Consider the following 22716-nt stretch of genomic DNA (forward strand, 5'->3'; position numbering starts at 1 on the left):
CCTCTTCCTCTCCTCCAGTGGCATGGCTGCTGCTGGAGAGTAGAGAAGCACCACTGGCCTCCTGCCCGCACAGTAGTGCTAAAAAATATAGACCTCATGGTGGTGCGGCTGCTGGGCAGCTCTGTGTGCTGCGGCTGCCTGCTGGCTGCTGCTGCTGCCCTCTCCGACGACCAGTCCATGAGTACGAGCCTTATACTGTGTCTGCTGCTGCCCGCCACCTCCTATCACCCCCAGATGGGACCATCTAATTGCAGGAAAACAAGCTCAGGGGGCTCCCACTGATTCTGCATTGTGGTGAGTTGTATAATTATTTCATTATATAATGTAATAATAGAAATAAGGTGCACAATTGTATCATCCTGAAACCATCCCCCCACCTCCCCTGGTCCGTGGAAAAATTGTCTTCCATGAAACCTGGTCCCTGGTGCCAAAAAGGTTGGGAACTGCTGATCTAAAGTAGTGCTTAACAGTTGTCAAGCTCTAGCTTATGTATCTGTTTGGGTTGAGGCCTGAAATATGTGAAGTAACAAGGTGACCTTGGGGGTTCTCAGACCTATCTCTGGAACATCCCATGGGAGCAATCCACTGCTTCACATTTCAGAGGTTTCCTAAAAAGAGATGAACCATGATGGCAACATCTATCAATGAGGCGTCAGAACAGTTGCAAAGATTACAAAATGTCAATTTGTGAACTTTGCCACATAAAGATAGTTGTGTTAAGGTTTCCCAAAAAATATAATTTACTGAGACTAGGAAATGGATATTTATGTAGATTTTAACAAAAAATACAACTGCTAAAAACTAAACCAAAATATATATGGAGTCATACTAATCAGTTTTTTAAAAAGAGGTTTGATACAAAAATTACTGTATTCTGTAACAAAATAACAACAACAACAACAACATTCGATTTATATACCGCCCTTCAGGACAACTTAATGCTCACTCAGAGTGGTTTACAAAGTATGTTGTTATTATCCCCACAACAAAACACCCTGTGAGGTGGGTGGGGCTGAGAGAGCTCCAGAGAGCTGTGACTAGCCCAAGGTCACCCAGCTGGCTTCAAGTGGAGGAGTGGGGAATCAAACCCGGCTCTCCAGATTAGAGTCCTGTGCTCTTAACCACTACACCAAACTGGCTCTCAGTCTAATATATTAAAAACCTACCAAGTTATATTTATAACAAAATCTTCCCATCAAAATATCTGGATATTCATTACAAATGTTCAATACCTAATGATGGTCATTTATAAATCCTACCCCTTATAACCAATCTATGCTAATGTCTTTCCTCCAGTGGAAAAATGGGATGAAATGTGACCATGGAAGAACACTTTAACTGCTGCTTTTGCAACCGTTTGTTAGCATTTATTTTATTTTATTTTATTTTATTGATGTAAATTTATCCCATGCTTTTCCACACACAAGAACGTCAAAAGGGATCACAGTCTATCAGGTCAATTTCAAATGGCTCAATCTCAAATTTTAAAAATCTCATTAGGATAAGCAATTTCATGTCGCTATAGTTGACAATCATTATTTTATTCCGCTTCCTTGAGAAGTATTAAAGTTGCTTGCATTCTAGCTACTGTTATTCTTACCTGCAATAGAAGGTTCCCTCAATACATTCTCCACTGAGCTGTATCGACTTGGGCTGACTTCCTTTTGCCTGTCAGTTTGTTCCTTTGAAATACGTTCATCACTCCATTCTTTACTGTCTTTGGGCTGTTTCCACACCATGGATGACAAATGACCCTTTGACTGAGCATCAGTTGACAAGGAAGGTCTGAGACTTTCTTCTGTGTCCAGATTTGTAGCCATTATCCCTAGAAAATACAACACGCTAGCAGGATAGATGGTAGACCCAGGCCTGTGTTCAAAACAGCTAGAGAGTCACAGAAATATTTCTGCAATCGGCTTGGGGCTTATTTGAATAGCACCAGGCAGATTACTTACTCTGAACGATGTCAAAATGTCTAAAGCACTAGAAGCAACTCAAAAGAGAGAAGCTATGAGCAATGAAAGTACTTTACACAATGGGGGAAGGCAGACAACCAAAGAAAAAGGATTTAAAAGCTGTAGATTAATGGCTGATCAACCAGTTGAAGAGAGTTTACAGTGAGACGGGGGGGGGGGGCAAGACATTTGGAAATCAGTATGCTCCACGGTAATTGATGATTAATGAAAAGGTCTGGGTAAGGGTTCAAGAGTGTGGAGTGATTAGAGAATGAATCAAGCAAAAGCCAGGAGAGATGCTAAGGAAATTTTGCAACCAAATAGCCCTTTGAATTAAGGGGTTTTCATATTAATAATGAGAGGAGCCCTCATTCACATCAACACTATCTTTGAAGATCTATAATTCAAGTAATCTAGATGAGTAGCTGTGTTAATATGTCTGTAGCAGTGGAAAAGAGCAAGAGTCTAGTAGCATCTATAAGAATAACAAAATTAGTGGTAGGGTATGAGCTTTCGTGAGCCACAGCTCACTTCAAGTAATCTGGTATTGCTAAACTAAAATTGGGAGTTTGGGAACTGAGAAATATAAAAATAATTAGTAAGGAGCTTTCTATTTAGCGCATCTAAGGTTCTAAACGGTCAAACAGTCACAGCTGTGAGGATTATTAACTTGTTTTATTTCCTGAGTGAATTGGAAATTGTAAGATAACACACATAACCTACTCATCTAGCATTTGAAAGATCCGCATACTTCATAGTTACACATTCTATGCCTGGTCATTTTCCTATATAAGATTCAAAAGATCCCTCTTGAAAACTTGGTTCAGCTTGAAATATCACAGGTTAACGCTGATATGTGTTCCATTCATGCACCATTTTATTTATTTTGCTTCATTCCTTACCTGCTTTTCTCCCCATTGGGCCCCAAGGTGGCTTACATTGCTCTCCTCCCCTCCATTTTATCCTCACAACAACCCTCTGAGGTAGATTAGACTGTGTGTGTGACTGGCTCAAGGTCACCCAGCAAGCTTTCATAGTAGAGTGAGAGCCAAGCTACAAGTGACGCCTGACACAGGTTGGACACTTGTCAGCTTCCCTCAAGTTTTGATGGGAAATGTAGGCATCCTGGTCTTGCAGCTGTAATGGAGAGCCAAGCTGTAAAACCAGGACGCCTACATTTCCCATCAAAACTTGAGGGAAGCTGACAAGTGTCCAACCTGTGTAAGGCGTCACTTGTAGCTTGGCTCTGAGAATTCGAACCTGGGTTTCCCAAGTCTTAATCCACCACTCTAGCCACTACCTCATGCTGGCTCACAGCTCACTGAACTAATACAAAAGTCATAGTTGGAGGTACCTAAAGCGATGCCTACCGATAGAAGTCTGACTGAGTTTGTGGAATATAAATGTCTGAAATAAATTTTAAAAATTGGTTGTGAAACCAATGTACTGAATAAAAATGTGAATGCCAGAAGAGCTAAGAAAGAACATGGCCAAGGGAACATGGCCAAGGGAAGAGCAAGTGGTCCTAAGGGTCAGCAGCAGGATGACTGTATTGGGGTATCTTGGGGTACCATCTGAACTACTGGCCACTGCCACCTCTTTTGGTAGTAAAACCCAGAAATTAATTAAGATCCCTATGAAATTAGCTGGTTTTGAATTTATTAAATGCAGCGACGACTTTAATAGCAAGCACACCCCATGATCACAAGCCCTCGGCACCGGGGCGGGGGGGAAATATTGCTATGAAGTCATGGAAACTTGGTGAAATGGCAACATTAACAGAATATATACAATTGAAAAATGCGGAAAGGCAACCAATTTTTTTAAAGAGCTTGGCTATTGTTTGACAACATGAAATAAAATCTGGCAATTAACACTTACGCATACAGCAGTGGCAAGGGAATTTAGGCAGAGGCTGGAGCACTGGTGGATGTTGGAAGTGAAGGACAACACTGACTCCAGTCTCAGGTTTCAGAGGTGGACTTCAAGAGACTCAGCAAGATAGAGAGGACCTATGCATCCTTCCTCTCTACTATCCTTCTGAAGTACAGATTGCTATTCTTAGGGGGGTGGGGTTCTTTCCTTTTGGCTAAACATCCTCTCTTCCCCTTCTTCTCCATCTTGCAGCCATAGGGGTAGGACATGTGTTGAGGAAAAGGTAGGGGAGAAAGGGTCCTTTCTCCTTTCCCATCTGACGAAGAGAACTGAATTTCTCGAAAGCTTATGCTACAGTAAAGTTGGTTAGTCTTAAAGGTGCTACTGGACTCTTTACTATTTTGCTACTACAGACTAACACGGCTAACTCCTCTGGATGTAAGTCCAAATTGGGAGCCCCCACAGCTGATTATTATATTTAATATACACAACCTGTCCACAGGAAACTCTCCCTCCTCCCAAGTCTGCCCATCTCCCTGGACAGCACGTTATAAAAATATTACAATGACTTACCTGTCACATTTCCTTCTCCCCTTGCCAAAGGTCTGCAATCAGAGACTGGAGAAGAACAGCAGAAAGCTTTGAATCATATATAAAAAGCATCAGTAAAGTAAAATGTTTAAATCCTGCTAGTTTTATTTGTTTTTTCAGGGCATTGGAAGACAGCAATAAGGTAACACAATTCAGCTGCTCCTAACGTTATTGGTAAGAGTCAGGGAGAAAACTAGGCTGGAGAATAGCACTCTTCTGTTGTTATCTGCTGCATTTGTATTATTCATTTGTTCAATTAGTATTTGGTTACATCAGATCAGGAAGGTTTTGCTCCAAAGAAAGTGATGTTGGATGAAGGAGAGCTGGTTCCTGCCAGCTGTATATTTGGGAAGCAGCGTGAGGAGGAATATGGGAGCACACGGACAGTCCCTGGTTCAGTCCCTGGTGCCTCCAATTAAAAAGGTTTCAGACACACAACCTGGGAAAGATGTAGGGAAGCCAGTGCCAGTTAAAACGGGCAGATGAACCAAAGGTCTCACTATACGACTGAATAGAAAGTTCAATGCTATAAATTCTGAGGGGAAATTGCTAGTCTATGATCTATACCAAGCACATTGGCACAAATCTCTCAGGTCCCTAGCATTCTCAAAACTGCTCTGTAATACCCATGCTCATGTGAATCAATTAACCCACAACATAGCTCTTTGGTTCTCTCATGGTGATTTGTTCTGAAATATTTTAACATGGATAACTTTTCTCTCCCCAAGCAGTGTTCATTTTTCAGCACCAAATAATTATTCGTTACTAAACTTAAGCCTGCTATTCCTCCACAAAGGGCAGAGTGGTTCGCATGAGGTTCCTAGAGAATCTTTCACCCAGGTAGTTTACAGAGCCAGCAGTAGAACTGCATAATATCCCTTCAGACCATTCTCAGAACCTGTCTGTCATTTCAGTATTCATGATCGCCTAATGCTATGCATGCTTACTATGAAGTAATCCCCACTGTTTTCTGTAGATCTTACTCCCAGGTAATCATCCATAGAATTGCTGCCTTGTTCTAGAAATTATTTTTATTAATATTAGTAGAGTGTGGATTAATGTAAAAACCATTAGAAATGTGTGCTTTATTCCACCAGATTTACTGTTACAGTCCAGTTCTCTCTTCAGTTGTGTGTAGGTCCTATACATGATAGATGCAAGAGAGAGGTTCAAGCTTCTCTACTGGCTGTAGAGGTTTCAGTGTAAACCAGGGCATGTGTGAGAGCTAGCACGGTGTAGTGGTTACAGCATTGAACTAGGATCTGGGAGATTCAGGTTCAAATCCCCATTCTGCCATGGAAGCACACTGGGTGACCTTGGGCCAGTCACATACGCTTAGCCTAACCTGCCTCGCAGGGCTGTTGTGAGGAAAAATGGAAGAGAGGAGAACAATGTAAGCCAGTTTAGGGGAGAAGGGTGGGATATAAATGATGTAAAATAAAATAAAAATAAGGCATGGTTCAAAGAGGTAATTGAACAAGGCTTTACTCTCTATAAGCAGTTGAAAGTCACTATTATATACATTGCGCAAAACTGTATTTAATTTATACAACTCTCTGTAAAACTGGAGCTTCTTTCTGGAACCCAAGGGCTCAATTCTTTGCTGCTTCCCTGGCCAAGGTATCTAGTCTTGTGCAGACGGAGTGCAGCGTTCAGGAGTGGACTGAAACATTAAGACAACTTTGGACCAGATAGATTCAAGTGGCTCCTGTGATCCTGGCAGCACTGCAGGATCCTCACAACTCGGACCTGGGCCATGGCAACAATGGCAACGGGAGTAAGCTTGCCCAGTGCCAGCACCAGTGCCAGGGGCAACTTACCTTTGCTTACTCTGGCTGCCAGTGGTCCTCCAGGGAAGTGGTCCACTGGGAACTTTCCCAGTTAGTTAAAGGGCCAGTCTGACCCTAGTACAGAAAATAACTACCTGGAAGCCTGATTCCTACTTGCTCCTTTCCCACTCGTGCATCTGGTGGCAGGCTGTTAAGGTCTACACCTGAAACCCCTAAATGATAGGGAGGATACAAATTTGGATAATCTGGATAGGGGGATGTGAGCCCCTCTGTGTGGTGAGCAGGAAATGGGGGGGGGACAATCTTTTAACTGGCCACCTCCAGGTCTGTGTCAGTTTCCTCCAGTTTTCCAAACCACTAAGGACTTGCTTGACTACTTGCTGGAGAGGACTGAAGAAATTAATTGTAATCAATCATTCTATATAACTAATAATATAAATACTGGGAGAGATGAACTTGGAATTTGTATTTATCACTGCAAGTTCTTAGAATCAAGAATACCACCAGAGAGGTCATCACATCTGGCCAGCATATTCACTTTCTGATTCAGCCACCTATAACTTCATATTATCTGTTGTAAACTGAATTAGTAATTAGTAATTAGTGGCGTCTTCAACACAGGTTGCAGCTTGGAGCTGTTTTCCCCCCACAAAAGCCAAGTACCTCTTGGTTTTTCCCTGTCTTGTCAGTTATCTTTCTAAACCTGCTTTACTGAAATATTTTTTGAAAGGTCACTGCAAAGTCAAGACACCTGCTATGTGCCCAGGACTGTCCTGAATCCTTCCAGTCCCACCTACATTAGCTCCCCCCCCCTCCTCCACTATATGTACACCAGAGGTATTTTTCAGTTTTTTAGAAAATTGGTAATTAACATATCAATATAACCTCACATTGATGTATCAATTACCAATTTTAAAACCCCATGAAAAAGTGCCCCTCCCCACCACTGTTGCAGGGGAAATTGGCTGCTGCAGGGACTGGGGCATAGAAAATGTGGGAACCTTGTCATGGAGAAGTCTTGTTACAACTGCACTGAACTGACAGCAGCAGTGGCAGTAGGGAAACCACTGAAAATTGTCTTCTTGTGGAAGGTGAAGAAGTGTTAGAACGTTGTAAGCTGCACAGAATCTACAAGACAGCAGAGTGCCTGCGGTCAAAGAAAATAAATACCTTTTTCATAAGTTGCATTGTGCAAAAGGTTGACAAAATCTTCATTAATTAAAACTGGTTCTGGGAGGTTCAGTGATCGAAAGGGGCTTCCTTGTAGAGGTGTGGGTACTGTTTGTGACCCATGTTCCTCCTTTTGTATTCTTCTGAGAAAAAAGGGAAGAGGGAAAGCAAGACAACCGAAACACATATTTGGGAATACTTGTTTGATTTAACAGATAAAGCAATACAAATGAATATAAACACTTTTCTCTCCAGTAATTTTATCTTATGTACTACTGTCAGAAGTCTACCAGGAAGATGTTAGGAAAGAACCAAATGCAAGTGCTGTCTAGAAGCTGAAGCTTTTCTGAAGTTATAAAGGAATATTGTAAAACTTTTCAAATTCATTTACTTACTTAGCTTTGAGCTTACGGGATTCTTTCCTTTTCTCTTGCTGCAATTGCTCGATTTTCTGCTGCATTTCTTCTTGCTTGGCGCTGATTTCTTCAATCATGGACTTGGCCTCACTAAGCTCCTCCTAATTAAAAAGGGAAAAGCTGACATATGGGTTGGAAAAGGTAATTGTGGAAGGTCTGATAGAGGTCGGCAAGAGTGGTATAGCCTTATGCTCAAACAGAGAAGATATGTAGAAGGAAGAAATTATTCAGCTGTGACTAGTGATTGGTTGCCAAGCTAATTCCTGAGGTGTTTTGAATACATAAGTTCTTTCTCAGGAGAAACTAACAGTGAAGATACAGAAGTGATGACATCTCACCAGGTTACTCCAGACTTACCAAAGTGAAGATAACATAGAATATTGAATGGTCACAGAGAGTTCTTTAACATTAGGATGGTTAAGTGGAATTCTCTTACTTCATCTTTGCCAAATTACTCCCTGAAATCCAGCAATCTGTTTCTATTCCTCTTTCTTCTTTGGCCCTGTGATAGGCCCAGAAGCATTTTCAGTATGTCACTGCCATTATGTGCAATTTCTTTACTTTATCTTTTTTTTAAAAATTTTTTTTTTTATTAGAAATCAATATAATGCTCGTTACAATCAATTCCCTTTAAATATTCCAGTTCTAACCCCCTCCCTTCCCCCCCCTTTTGTTGACTTCCAACAGTTTTCCAACCCCTTGTCCATTTTTTCCCTTACTCATTCCAGACTTACTTTATTCTATTAAGCATATACTTTCATTCTCTTCTAAGCTTATCTATTATAACACAGTGCTATCTCTATTCCCTTTCCCACTTAACTTATCAAACTAAGTATTACATTCCTGAAATATATTCTTTAATAATGTAACATTTTATCTGATTTTTGTACTCTATACTCTGTCTTACTCATTCTAGTCTCGTCAATATGGGACAATCAATTTGTCCCCTGTTCTGCATAACTCTAAGTACTTCTATAAACATTGTATACATTCAATATAAGTCAATCAATTTAACTTGTACTCTATATGATGCTATTTACTTCCTTCCACCTTTCTTATATTCATTCTATTTTGATTATATAGTTTACCTATTATACAGTTATCCGCCAGAAACATACTTAGTTAACTTATCCCCTTATAATTCTTAAAATAACACCTCTATAGTTTAATACCGTATATAATAATCTAATAAAACAATTGCTTAGAACTTCTTCTTTAACTTCCCTCCCCCCGGTAAAGTCACTTCTCTCTTCTTTTATTGTACTTCAGTAATTTTCAAACTGCCGCAGTTCTCCCACCTCCCATTTTTTCACCAAATATTGCTTCAGCTTCTCCCAATCCATATTAAACTGTCCTGGATCAAGATCTCTCAGTTTCCTTGTCATTTTGTCCATTTCCGCCATGTACAGCAATTTGTAAATCCAGTCCTCCATAGTTGGCACTTCTTGTACTTTCCACTTTTGCGCATACAAAAGTCTAGCCGCTGCTGTCATATAAAATAACAACGTCCTGTATTGTGCTGGAATATCCTCCATTCCCAAGTTCAGTAGCAGGAGTTCTGGGTTCTTATTAATTTGAAATTGTAAAATCTCGCTTATTGCTTCTGTTATTTCCCCCCAGTACTGCCTAGCTACCTCACAAGTCCACCACATGTGATACAACGATCCTTCATGCTTTTTACATTTCCAGCATTTATTAGACATATTAGAATTCCCTAGCGCAATTTTCTTTGGTGTCAAATACCAACGGTACAATTTCTTTACTTTATCATAGTCAACCATGCCAGCTGTGTTCAGGTTATGATAGCAGCCAGAGCAAGGCCTGTCAAGGTGTTCCACCATGGCAACTCACTGAGGTTTTGGCCAAGCAGTGGCTGTGGTGGTCCTCTCAAATGCTCTGAGGTAAGCTTCCACATCAACAGTCGGGGCCATTTTGGGAATGTGGAAAAGTCCACTACTTGTAGTCTCATCTGTTGGAGCCATTGCTGGCTGAGCCTGGGCCACCATTTTTGCTAATTCTTGCATACAGTGGTCTTGGGCCAATTGCTACTGATCCATCAGGAGCTGACTCAGTTCTCCCTGTGCATTTGCCAACCATTCCCCAAAGTATGTCTGGTCTACCGTGAAGACTGTGTTATGCACAAACTTGTGCCTTAGGTGTCCCTCTCGCCAATCACAATAAGACACACACACACTACGGAGTCCTGTAGAATGAAGCAATATATGATTGTTTAATTTAAACAATGGAGGAGCCCCTTTTTCACAGGAGTAGGTGGTCTCCTTGTGTCCGGAGCTCATCAAAATTACAATAGAAACACAGGCAATTAATACTTTCAGATAATCATAACAATATTACAATATTCTAATATTTGATATCTTACTGGCTTGTAACATATCTAGGGTCAGTTCTGATTTGAAGATGCAATTCTGGGCTGGCCCCTCTATTTGGGGGAATTCCAGTCCTCACAGTTTTTTTCCTCTGCCCTCATTTTGGAAGGACACTGTCTAACCTTTTACCTACTTTCTTCTGGGCATAATACTTTCAAGGGTGCCAATGAATCTCAATCTGGTGCCTTGATATTTTCTGATAACTGAAATCTGTGGATAGGAAGGGATGTTTTCCTATTCGTGCCCTTTTCCCCAGTTCCTTCTCAGCTTTAAGGAAGACAATACCACAGGTGGCCAAAACCAGCTTGCTGCATCAAATCAGTTTTCTACAAAAGGCTCTCTGGTACTGATTTCTATTGGAATCTATAGAATAATATAACATATAATATAAGTGCAGCCCTAAAAGCAGTATATCAGTTCTTACAGAGTTTCAAGTCTTCTTGTTTCAAGTGTCAAATTCTTACAGGTTACATTACAAGTACTACTTTGGCTCCTGAGCATAGAAAAAGTGCAAAGCATGTAATACTGAAAAAGCATAGGTTTAGTATATAAAAATAAGTATATAAAAAACCTCCAAATCTATATCCATCAACTGCCACTATGGGCAATGTAGGCTGGATGAAGATATCTTCCCAGCATGTTCCAGCAGGGGGGCTTCTCCAGCTCCAGCTTTAATCCTGGACAAGCCTCCACTTGTGGCACTTCTCCCAGCCTCAGATCAGATGCCTAGCTCCTTCTGATAGAAGCAGCCTCCTATTGGCTCCTCATTGGTCTCCCCTCAATGTGCCTACCACCAGCAGATTCAGATTGCTGACGTTTTCTGCCCTGTGCTTGCTTTGTCTGGCTCCTGAATTGGACTGGTGCCACAGCTGCTGAGCCTCCTGTCAGGTAGGCAAGCAACTTGGCCCTCTCTCTAGGTGTCTCAGGCTCCTTGCCTCTGCTGGCCTCCCTGGGGTTGCCTTCCTCCACAGCTCTGTCCTGGGCCTACACCTGGGTGTCTCCTGCACTATTGCTCTCCCTCCAGCCATTGCCTTTCTCCCACATTGCTGAGGCCGCCTCCAACCCAATGCCTGAGTCACTTCTGTCGCTGCCAATAGTGTGGCCCCTCCCTTTGCCCATCTCCTCTGTCCCTGAGCATCCTGGGCTTAGGGCCAGAGACTAATACAGTCCTCCTCATCTTTTCCTCCATACTGGTTCTCCATCAGGGCTTTCTAAAGTCCCTGCTGCCCAAGGTTGGCCCCGCCTCACAGCCAGTGTCCCCATGTTCCTTCCAGCCTTCCTCTCTTCCCCTCCAGCCAGGTTGTCTGGAGCATGGGGAGGCCACGTGGCACCTGGGAAGTCTTCTATGCTGTTGCGACAGCTACAGATAAAGCTTGGTCTGCCTGAATTGCCTCCAAAGCACTTAACAATGGTTAGTAATTGTTTTTTTTTTGGCTAGTTTGGTGCCAAAATTAGATAGTGACAAATGATATGATCCCCCAATGTGGACTCAAAGCAGGTTAGAGCCTTCTCCTCTCCTCCACTTAATCCTCACAACAACCCTGTGAGGTAGGTCTGGTTGAGAGTGTGTGACTAGCCCAAGGTCTTCCAGCAAGCTTCCCATGGCAGAGTGAGGGTTCAAACCTGGTTCCTACAGTTGCTGATCCAGCTCTCTAACCTTTGCACTGCACTGCCAGGGAGAGTAAGGTAAAAACTCAGTGTGCAAGCTGAAAAGGCTAAAGTTACCAGAGGGCGCATAGAAGAGAAACTACACTATCACACGGTAAAAAAACTAAAAACTCAAGGACAATTTAATGGGAAATAAAAAAGAATAAGGGGAACCAATAACTATATATAAAAAAGAAAATATTTTGGAAAAAGAATCTCACCCCTCTCCAATAACAACCCAATTTACCATCGTGTGAACTGAGCTTTGCAACTTGCATTAGAGCTATACTTATCACTAAATTAGCCCTAACTGTTGCTCTGGTTCTTATACATTAGGCAGATTTGGTCATCTTAACTTTTTGAATGTCTAATCTACATGTACTCACACACACACCTCTCATCCCTCATATTACCAAATAAATAAATCATTTTTTCCATAATTACAGTTATGGGAGCTTAGGGGTGGGAGGCATGTTGAGGACATTATAGATGCTAGCCAATAGGTGCCCCCCACAACCATTTAGCTTTTCCCCATTCAAGGAAACTACTTCAAACCCCAGCAAAACTGATGATTGAAGAACTTGCCAATAAGAAATGTGTGTGTATGTTTACATTTCTGTGCAATGGAGTATTTATTTTTTATTTATTTTTATTTTATCGTATTTATATTCCGCCCTCCCCGCAAGCAGGCTCAGGGCAGATAACAACATGACCACCTTTTAAAATCCTCAAGCAGGTCTTATTTTGATATGCTCTTCCTCCTTTTTGTTTGAACAGGAGAGATTATCAGTACACATGGCCTACCTTGAAACAGTTCATAGAATTCTTCATCTCTGCCACCTTCTCCTCCATTGCGCACCGGCAACTTTGAACCTTCTCCTCAAGAGCATACTCCCCGTGCTGAATTCTTGAAAGTTCCTGCATTGCTTCAGTGAAACCAGCTTTAAGTTCTGAAGCCAGAGCATGCAACTGAATAAAACAGAGTAAATATCAATTGTGAATGACACAGAAAAATATGGTGGTCCCCCTCTACTCCAACCCACCCTGTCACCCTATAAAATTCTCAGACTGTCATAACCATGACCAGGAGATACAAGAAGTAGATAAAGCATGATAATATTTTCCTGTTCAGAAAGCCCTCTTCCTGGGCCACTGGAAAACTCCTATGATGAGTTTGATGGCTTTGATGCACAGGCTTAAGAAACTGGCCACACCTTTCCAGCATCTTCTCCACCACTATGAGACTGAGACTAAACTATTCACAGAGAAATGAAACATTTCTCCTGTTACTTGCTGAATTTAATAAATTACCTTAAATTTTTATCAGGCCTGCATGCTTTGTCATCCAGTAAACTGAACTCTGACCACTGGCAGCTGCTTGACACATACACACATGCCTGGCTAGTTTTTGCAGGCCTAGGCAGGCAGGAAAAAAAGAAAATCTTATTTAACCTCTGGTGAGCCACATTTGGTATTATGGGTCACAAATTGTATGTGTAAGATGGGAAGGAGTGTACACTATCATGTTGTCTCCAATCTCAGGCTTCAGAAGAGGACAATGATAGTAAGACAGAGGTCAAGGGTCTGTCCTTCCTTTCTAATATCTTGGAGCTATCCCTTTGAAATGTAGATTATATTCTAAGGGACTTCCTTCCTTCTCCCACCACATCTTCCTCTTCTTGTTACTTTGCCAGCATAGGTACAGGATATGCCAACCTGCATCCCTCAACATCCTATCTTAGATTAATACAATTGAATGTTTTCTGTATCCTTTCCTATCCTCAATGCAGTTCCTTCAATAAAGGGATCCATATATTTTTTTTCTTAAGCTTAAACCAGGCTCTGTGTGTAAGCTTGTTTTTTGCACTCATAACAGTACACGCTTTCTCTGCACAAACACTATTCTGCTAACAGTATGGGCCTCGTCAACACTGTGCACATTGTAACATACAATTGTGGTTAATGGATAGAGAAGAGGCAAGGGCAGAGTATCTCTGACTTCCTGACAGAAGTATCAACACCTCTAGCACTAATGAAATTTCATCTATCAACACGGATAGGCACACACACACATAAAACTAGTGGAGAACCTCCTTTCCCTGTACAGCAGAGATTTTGACTGATGCGAGACAACTATTACAGAAACAAGCATAGGCCATTTGTAGATCTTAATGATACAGCAATGATAAAGAAGGTGAACAAAGAAGCAAAAGGGTTTCTAAAGGTAGTGGGATGCTGTAAGCCCTATAAGTGATCGTGGAATTTTTCACCAATTACCACAGAGGCAAAGAACTATAGAGTTTTCTGATGAGCTAGTGTTCAAACTAGATCCACCACAAACTAGTCAGCATGCACACCACACATCCCTGTTATCTGGATTAAGTGTGCCAGATGCAGAAAATATATGTTCACAGATTGCCCATAGTTAAAGCATAGTCAGCTCAAGCAAATGAGCCACAGTACATACTCATACTGGGCTGTCTACTGAGGCTGGAAAATCAAGGGACAGCTGCTGACTGGAGCTGGGTGCAGAATTCCTTCCCAACCTGAAATATGGAGATAATTTACACCAAGAGCAGGAAGCAAAATTAAGAGTGCCATTCTAAGCAGAATTATACCCCTCTAAGCTTTGTAATTCACTTAACCATCCTGAGGTAAACATTTCTGGCTTTCTAGCACATCAGCTGCAGCAAACATTCAGGCCATCTCTTTTACTTCAGAAGACTGGAACATAGGAACAAGGAACCTTTAAGAAAATTTTTTCCTGCTTCTCAGTAGCTGAAACTAAAATACCTTCACATGCATCAAATGGACTGACTGCCTTTTTATTTTTAAAATTGTGTACATTTATTTGCTGGTATTTCATCCTCCTGAAACTGACAAAACTGGATTCCTGCAGAATCATTCCCCCTCCCCCGCCCCAAGCTCACCCTTGAGCAGAAAGTGGCATTTGCTCCAGTTTAGAGAGAGAAAGTCACACTTAAATCAAATTAAAATCTATGTGACTGGCTCACTAATATCAATAGGATAAGTGTGTGGTCAGCAATCACTGGATGCCTTAAAGAGCACTCCCAAACAAGTCTACTCAGTGGGGCTTAGTTTTAGGGAAATGTTTTTAGGATTGTACTGACAGACAGTAATTCCAGCATGCCATTGTAGTTATAAACTAGAGTTATGCAAGGAATCACAGGGGGAAGAACATATAATTAGGACATTCCTCTCTTCCCAGCAATGCAACATGACTGAGCTCTGTGGCTAGATTAATAGCTTCTTCCTCATCTACAGTAGACCTAAACTCAGCAGCCAAGGCAATTGCACTAGTGTAAGACTGATGAGCAAGCTACTCATCTGGCCCTGAAACTGAGTGATAAAACACAGTGGGAACAAACACTTTTCTTCTCCCTTCCCCATGCTGTATGACAGATTTTCTGGGGAGGCACATTGGGGTGCCTCACAGCATAAATCCCCTACTTTACCACCACCCCAGTCCTGAATTCAATAAATAATGAGGGGCTCTGGCCACTTTGCGATGTAAAGTGTCATTGGGAGAACAAGTCTTCAATAGGATCAGAGGAAGCATTTTCCTAGTCCTAATCTCTCCATCCAGATCCAAGTGACCAGAGCCATTACATTTTATATCACCTGGAATAAGAACTCCTGCTTTATTGACTCCCCCAGCCCCAATATCTCTCTCCAGATAGTATAAACTATAAAAGTTTTGATCAGGCCAATTTCCCTTCCCCTATGAGGCAAACTGCACATTACATGAAAATACACAAGAAGTGGGGTTTTTTCTTCAAATAAAAAGTTGTTTCAGAAAGCTATGATAATAAAGAGGTCAGTGTATCTTAACCCGTTCTTCCATGGCCCTCTCTCCATCCAAATCCAAATGATATTTTCCCCCAGTGGGGTTCCAAATAAGCGCTTACTGTTTGTTACCTCTAAGTTGGGAAATTTCTCGTGATTTGGGGGGCAGAACCTGGGGAGGATGGAGTTGGGGGGGAGCTTAACAGATGTGATGCTATACATTCTACCCTCTTAAGCTGTCATTTTCTCCCGGAGAATTGATCTCTGTAGTCTGAGATCAGTTGTAATTCTGGGAGAACTCTATACCCCACCTGGAAATTGGCAACTCATCTGGAACCCCATAGAGCAAAAAGCAGTTAGATGCTAATTGTGAAAACTGGACCACAGAAAAACCACCACCGCACACACATTCAAAATCACAACTTCCTAATACTCCTTTTATCTTTTAAAATCTTTCATGGCTTTGTGACAGGTCTAATTATATCTGAATTACATATATACATACAGAGGAGTTAGCTGTGTTAGTCTGTAGTAGCAATATCAAAAAGAGTCCAGTAGCACCTTTAAGACTAACCAACTTTATTGTAGCATAAGCTTTCGACAGTTCTCTTCTCGAAAGCTTATGCTACAATAAAGTTGGTTAGTCTTAAAGGTGCTACTGGACTCTTTTTGATATATACATACAAATCTGGAGCCCCACATGCACTCTCTTGCACATAAGGGGCTTTTGGACATGACCGGAGAACTCTGTGGATGCATCAGAATCTTGAACTCCTACAGGACATTACTATAATAGTACATTAATGTATTACTGTAATATGACAATAGACAATAATGTATTATTAGATTATATATTGCTGGATTAACAATGCAGTCCTAAATGAACTTGCACACTTCCAAATTCACTGATGTCAATGGATTTTGAAGAGTGTAAATCTGTTTAGGATTGCACAGTAAGGTGATGTTGTATCAAGGCTACCCATTCATTTCTCATGTATTGAAGTTCTGGTATTGCTAACCTACACGAGAGACTGAAAAGAAAACTTGAGTGCTAGGATACATAGCTGTCCCATCCAACAGGAGGAGTTACAACAAATAACTTGTTCAAGGAACTCAAAAAGCAGCTCTAGGACATATGTTAAAAAACAGAAGGACTAATCAAAAATAGCAGCACAAGAGTAGTGTTATCAATAAAACCTGTTATTGAAACTTGACTTCTGTATTCTTTGAATAATCTAAACTCTGTTAAGACACAGAGAGTAACGTTTATTCCAGATTTCCAAAAGAAAGTGTAAATTGGAGAGTGAACTTTGAATGTGCTTTTTAATACTGTATTTTCTTTGTTAATTCTTAGCAGCATTTGCATTTCTAAACAAGTTTTTTTATTTAGCTAGTCTGATGTTTTTCTCTGTGCATGTTTTCCTGTTGGATCTGAGTTTTTTTTTTTACCAACAATAGCTAAAATCCTATTAATTCCTTAAAAGGGATTATTTGGAGCATCTCTTGTTTTTTACCTGGGCAATCTGTGTTGAAGGGTTAATCACTGGCACATTTTCAGTTTCTCCTGTGGGAATAAAGAACTTCAGTCAATTAACGGGACTTATTAGGCTTACTATATATAAATTGGGGCATAGTGGCTTGCAGTCCACTGTAGATGCAAATCTTTCTTTTTCTGTTCCAGAACACACAGTGCTGCTTTGCAGATGCTGCATCTTTTACACAATCTGCCACAAATATGAACAAAAGAATTTCTGCAATGGTTCAGTTTCATTCAGTCTTGTAGAAGTTTCCAATGCTGCTAGCAAAGCTGTAACTATGATGATGGGGTCACATGAAAACGCAGGGAATAAACAGCTCCAGAAGTGATTTTGTGATGTGTAAACACAGAGTAAGGGGATGGTAGGACTCATTCTAGATTTTTGCTCCACAAGACTAACCGCCTAACCAAACATAATTTCCTGGTTATCCTGAAATCAACTAAGGAAGATCTCATGTTGGGATCTGATTCCTGAATCAGTTTCAGCCTTAGATGTGCAACAGTCCAAAGCAAATGCCTCCATCTCAGTTCACAGACTATATATGATAATCTGACTCTTCAACAGCAGAAGTATTACATCCCCTGATGAAGCTGTACATGAGGAATCCATATATGGCACTATTATGAAGGAGGTATCTCACTCCCACTATCATTACTGCTGCTGACTGAGTTATGTGAATAATGACATTTGGGTCTTTACCATCTGAAATATGCTACCCCTTCAACTGTGCCCAAATCTACTAGTTGAAGTGATCACAGCACTGGGCTTGACTTTGTTTTCTGTAAAAGTGCTATATTTTGTTTGATTTATACTGAAAACCTTGTTTACAATCCTTTCTTATAATGATTTGTATTATTTTGATTGTTATGAAGTAGAGGTAGGCACAAACCAAAACACAAACCAAAATTCGTCACAAACCGGGCTGGTTCACGGTTCATGAACTGGTGGTTCGTCAGAGCCCATTTCTGACAAGCTGCCATGAACTTTAGGCTGGTTCATTTTTTGGTTTGTCACTGCACACAGCCTGGTGCTGATCAATCAGTTTCCTAGGCAATGGGAGGGGAATGGGCTTTCTGCAGCCCCAGAAGTGACCTTCTGCTGCCTCGGAAGTGACATTTTCATGAACCAAATGAACCAGTTTGCAAACCAGGTCAAGTTTGTGAAAGTTCGTGGTTTGTGAAACACAACAAACCACGAACTACACAGTTCGGTATTTTCACGGTTCATGCCCATCTCTATTATGAAGTCATAAAATTCTTATTATTCTTCTATGTATGTTTAAATGTTGTGGGGTTCAAACTGGGTACCCTGAGGTCAGGATCAGGCACTGGCCAGCACCTGTTGCTTACGCTATTGGAGCTATTGGCTTCAAGTAATAGGAGGGAACTACAGGCTGTTATCATAGCAACCCATTATCCTCCTGGACTAGGAAGTCATGATTCTGTAGTACCAATCTGGTGCAGAGGAACATATATAGACTGTCAGACTTACTAACATCTCTGCCACAAAGCCATGACCCGTTCCCATAGTCTGTATTCTCTGCTTTATATTTGTTCCTTGCCATTTCCCGGCCTGTCAATTCCCTCCCCCCGCCCTGTTTTTCTGGGATGAGAGGGGAATTCTTAGGATTCAATGTACAGTTTCTAAGATTCTGTGGGGGAAAGCTTTGCAGTTAAACTGGCATAAAACAAACTGAAATGTAGATCTGTGCCATTGCCTGCTTGGGGGAAGAAGCAAAGGTTGGGGTGTTGTGGATTTGCCAGAAGTGTACATGAACTATAATTTTCCTTCAGTTAGAGAACTGATATTCTGGTGATAGAGCCTAACATTCATTATCTTCCTCCTCAGAGGGCCTGGATTTCCTTAAGAAACAGGGCACTTGTAATAGTTCTCTCACAGAACTGGTGCCCTTTCAGCTGAATGTGACACAATTCCTCCTGAGAGGCAGAAGCAGGAAACAAAAGAATATGAGAACTTCTTGCTTCTCTTGTTTCCCAGTACAAACAGGGATTTATTTCATCTTTGTTGTATCTTGAACATCAGGACATGCCAGTTTTATATAAAATAAACAGGTTTTACTCAGTCAGCCTCTCTCAGCACAGGAGAAACCTGTCCCCTAGAGGCTCCTTGTATACATTACAACAGTCTTTAGAAGTTTTGATATTTGATTGGATACACAATGTATTCTCCACCACCTAATAAATTGAGTATGGCTATTCCTTCTTGAGAGTCTGCTGCAGTAGATGGGATTCTGAATAGGGATCACATGCTAAAAAAGGTAATAATGTTTTCTTTAGTCAAATGGTTATAAAATATGAACTGGTGCATCAGTCAGACTGTTGGTCTAACTGAAAGTGGCTGTCCAAGGGGCTGACCATATGAAGATGTCCTGGATTGTACCTGGGACCTTCACGCAAAAAATATGCTTTCCCATAGGTAGCTCTGTCATATACTGTCAAACCACTGGCCCATCTCTCTGACTGGCAGGAGCGCTCCAAGGCTTCAGGTAAAGATAATTCATTCCTGCTACCTAAAATCCTTTTATCTGGAAATGCTAAGAACTGAACCTGGGCCTTATGCAAGCAAGGGCTATGCTCTCCCTCTGAACCACAAGTCTAGTTTTGAAGGATCCCAACATTTTGGGTGAGGAAAATTTTTCTGCCATAATAAATATGTAGATTATCATTATCATTATTAAAGAAGAGGAATTGTACTATTACTACAATTAGTTTCAGCAATACAAGCATCTTGAGAGTATAGGTAACTTTTCCAAAATGTTCAAAACTGGGATATTCAAAGCATAGAAATCCAATCTTTCATTTAATCATGCCCCTTTATCTCCAATAGTTTTATGCCTTTCCTACTGACTTGCCATCTAAAGACTCTCTGGAAAATGTATCTATTTGTAAAATATTCAAACTGATTTTGCTTCTGTAAAAATGCCAGAAGTTGCTAGTTGCATAATATACAGTAGTAAAATTACTATGATCATCTTACATACAATTAATCTTTTAAAAGCATAATACAATTTTTAAAAATGACAAGCAGTTGATATAGGATGACTTTAAAACTTTCTGGAATAAAAAAGAAATAGTCTTTTTCCTAAAGGTCTAGGGTTGAGGAAAACTTTCTCTCTTGGGAGGTAGTCTCAAAATTGGGCAGCCAAACAACTCAAAGGTCTAATATAGGCCTCCACAGATTTACCCATATAAATGGAATTTGGGTCAGGATCTCCCCAGAGCTTAACATAAGTGGAAGCAGAAGCAGCACCCCAAGAACATATTCAAATGATTACAGCTGTGGGGACTGGAAACTTCAGTTCAGCCTGTGCTGGTCCTGCTGATCCAGATCGGGCTGGGCTGGGCAGTTGGCATTGCTGACTTCCCCCAGTAAGGGAGAGGACGTATTGTTTATTTATTTGCACTCCACCTTTGTTCCCAGTCTGGGCCCAAAGCATCTTGCCTCATTCTCCTCTCCTCCAATTTTCCTCACAACAATCCTGTGAAGTAGTTAGGGTGAATGTGTGTGACTAACCCAAGGTCACCCAGTGAGTTTCCATGACAGAAAGGGGTTTTGAACCTGCAGCTTCCAGATCCTGGACTGACACTCTAACTACTACACCACACTGTCTGTCAACTTACTGTTCAACAGAACACCATCTACAATTTTGATTGTGTGCTGCAGTGCAACACATTGCTGTCTTGATGCATTCTGAGCCAGTGAAGCTGAGATAAATGGGTAGCCATTCCAACAAAAATCAGCATGACAAAGGCAGGAGAAAAAATCCAGCAATGTTAAAACGCCTGAATGTTTCCATTCTTTACCATTGATCGTTTATATGCTAACATATGACAATGACATATTTTGAGAGTCACCTCCCTCCCACTCCCTCCTCCCTCTCTCCTGGGCTGGGAAAGCAAAGGAAAGAAAAAAAGGGGAACCAAGCAGCTCTTTCGGGGCAAGGAGTTCTGCAAGGTGGGTTCTGCTGGGATTCTCCAGTTCTGTTGATCTTTTGGGTTAATGGTTGCTCTTCTGTGTTTGGGTAAGCAGTGGAGAGTGGGTGGGAGGACCTTGTTCAGAGGCCCATAGAATCAGACCCCTTGGTACAATTCACTTGAAAATTGGGAGATATGTAAGGAACACAAAGGACTAGGACTCTTGCAATTTTGGTGGAGTTTGCTTGAAAAATGCCCTTGCAGCTCCCTGGATAAATTACCTCATAGAGAATAACAGAGGTGAATGTGTTTGTACTCCCAAATAAAACCCAGATCCAAATACTAAATCAGTATTTTTGGACCCTAATATCTGGAGTACCAAATATATATGATATTCCAGATACCCAGATCCAAATAATGCCAATTTTTTAAAGTGCACACTCCTAATCACTACAATTGTTACAGTAACCCCTGTACTGTGATTCTCCTGTGAACTCTTGCTTACAATCCACCCCGACCTACTCGTACATTTCAGTGTTGAAATAGCTGCAGTGTCCACATGTAGTGTTTCTATGGTCTCTCAACTTTCCCAAAGTGCTACTGCTTGCAAAATTAGATTTTATATTCTGAAAAATCTTAATAGTTGTTTGATACAATAACATATCAGGTTTATAATCTGTTTCAAAATATACTTTACCTTCTTTTCTGTTTGAATCCATGCCTCTTAAATGCTTATAGAATTTTTTAGTCCATCAAGACGTCGGCCCTCGCTTCAAAGAGCTTTTATTGTTTGCAGAAAACTCCAACCAGCCCATGGTTCTAGAGAGTTTAGCATGTGAGTTTACTGATGAATCAGATGATCCGACTCCTATCTTGTTTGGAGGGAAGAGTATAATAGAATTATTGATCTGATTTTTGCCAGAAATATCACATTCTGGAAAAGAAGCAGAATGCTTTGTATTTCATGGCATATTTCTGGGCTCAGGGCTACATCCATAGAGCAGGCATTCCGCTGTATGAAAAAATTCTACAAAAGTAACCTTCCTTTCCTGGAGGTTAGCCCCACTGACATTGAAATACTAAGAAGAGTTACTCTGGTCTAAGCCCATTGAACATTCAGTTAATGCCAGTGATAGTCTGGGGAAGTAGAAGGATTCATGGAGAATAACAGCCACACCTCCCCCCAGGCAGCTGTGTGGGGTTGGTGAAGGACCACAGAACTGTGATGTTTGTTGGGATAGACACTCATTTTCTTCTAACTATGTCTTTGCTATGCAAGCCAGGTCAATTTCCTCTTCCTGTAACATACCAAAGAGCTGTGTAGTTTTGTGCCCCATTGATTTGGTATTATATAGTGTAAGTGTAACCATGGGAAAAAAGGGGTCCTCGTACCTTGTACCATCAGTTCATGGGATGCTATGGAGATTTAATAGGCAGCAAATTAGTACCATTGCCAAAATCTGGCAATCTATGATAAATCCCACCCCCATACTTACCAACTCCCATCTGCGGTGAAATAGTGCACTCAGAATGCTGACTGGAGTGGGTCATAGGAACCATATCACTCCAGCCTTGTTCCATCTGCATTGGCTTCCAATTTGTTTC

At 41.1% G+C, this 22716-nt stretch overlaps 1 protein-coding gene across 1 annotated transcript in view; it reads right to left on the bottom strand.

Moving 5' to 3' along the window:
- ARHGEF33 (Rho guanine nucleotide exchange factor 33) overlaps positions 1-21873 on the bottom strand; it is a 45740-nt gene extending 23867 nt beyond the window's left edge. The window contains exons 1-7 of the mRNA XM_054987043.1: positions 21809-21873; positions 17153-17202; positions 12636-12800; positions 7777-7898; positions 7382-7524; positions 4404-4448; positions 1601-1825 (exon numbers count right to left, since the gene is read on the bottom strand). Coding sequence (XP_054843018.1) covers positions 1601-1825; positions 4404-4448; positions 7382-7524; positions 7777-7898; positions 12636-12800; positions 17153-17202; positions 21809-21830 — 772 coding nt within the window. The 5' untranslated portion in view covers positions 21831-21873. The remainder of the gene's footprint in view (positions 1-1600; positions 1826-4403; positions 4449-7381; positions 7525-7776; positions 7899-12635; positions 12801-17152; positions 17203-21808) is intronic.
- Positions 21874-22716: the final 843 nt, after the last annotated feature.

This window comes from Eublepharis macularius, chromosome 1 (assembly GCF_028583425.1).
Source record: "Eublepharis macularius isolate TG4126 chromosome 1, MPM_Emac_v1.0, whole genome shotgun sequence".
NCBI classification, from domain to species: Eukaryota; Metazoa; Chordata; class Lepidosauria; order Squamata; family Eublepharidae; genus Eublepharis; species Eublepharis macularius.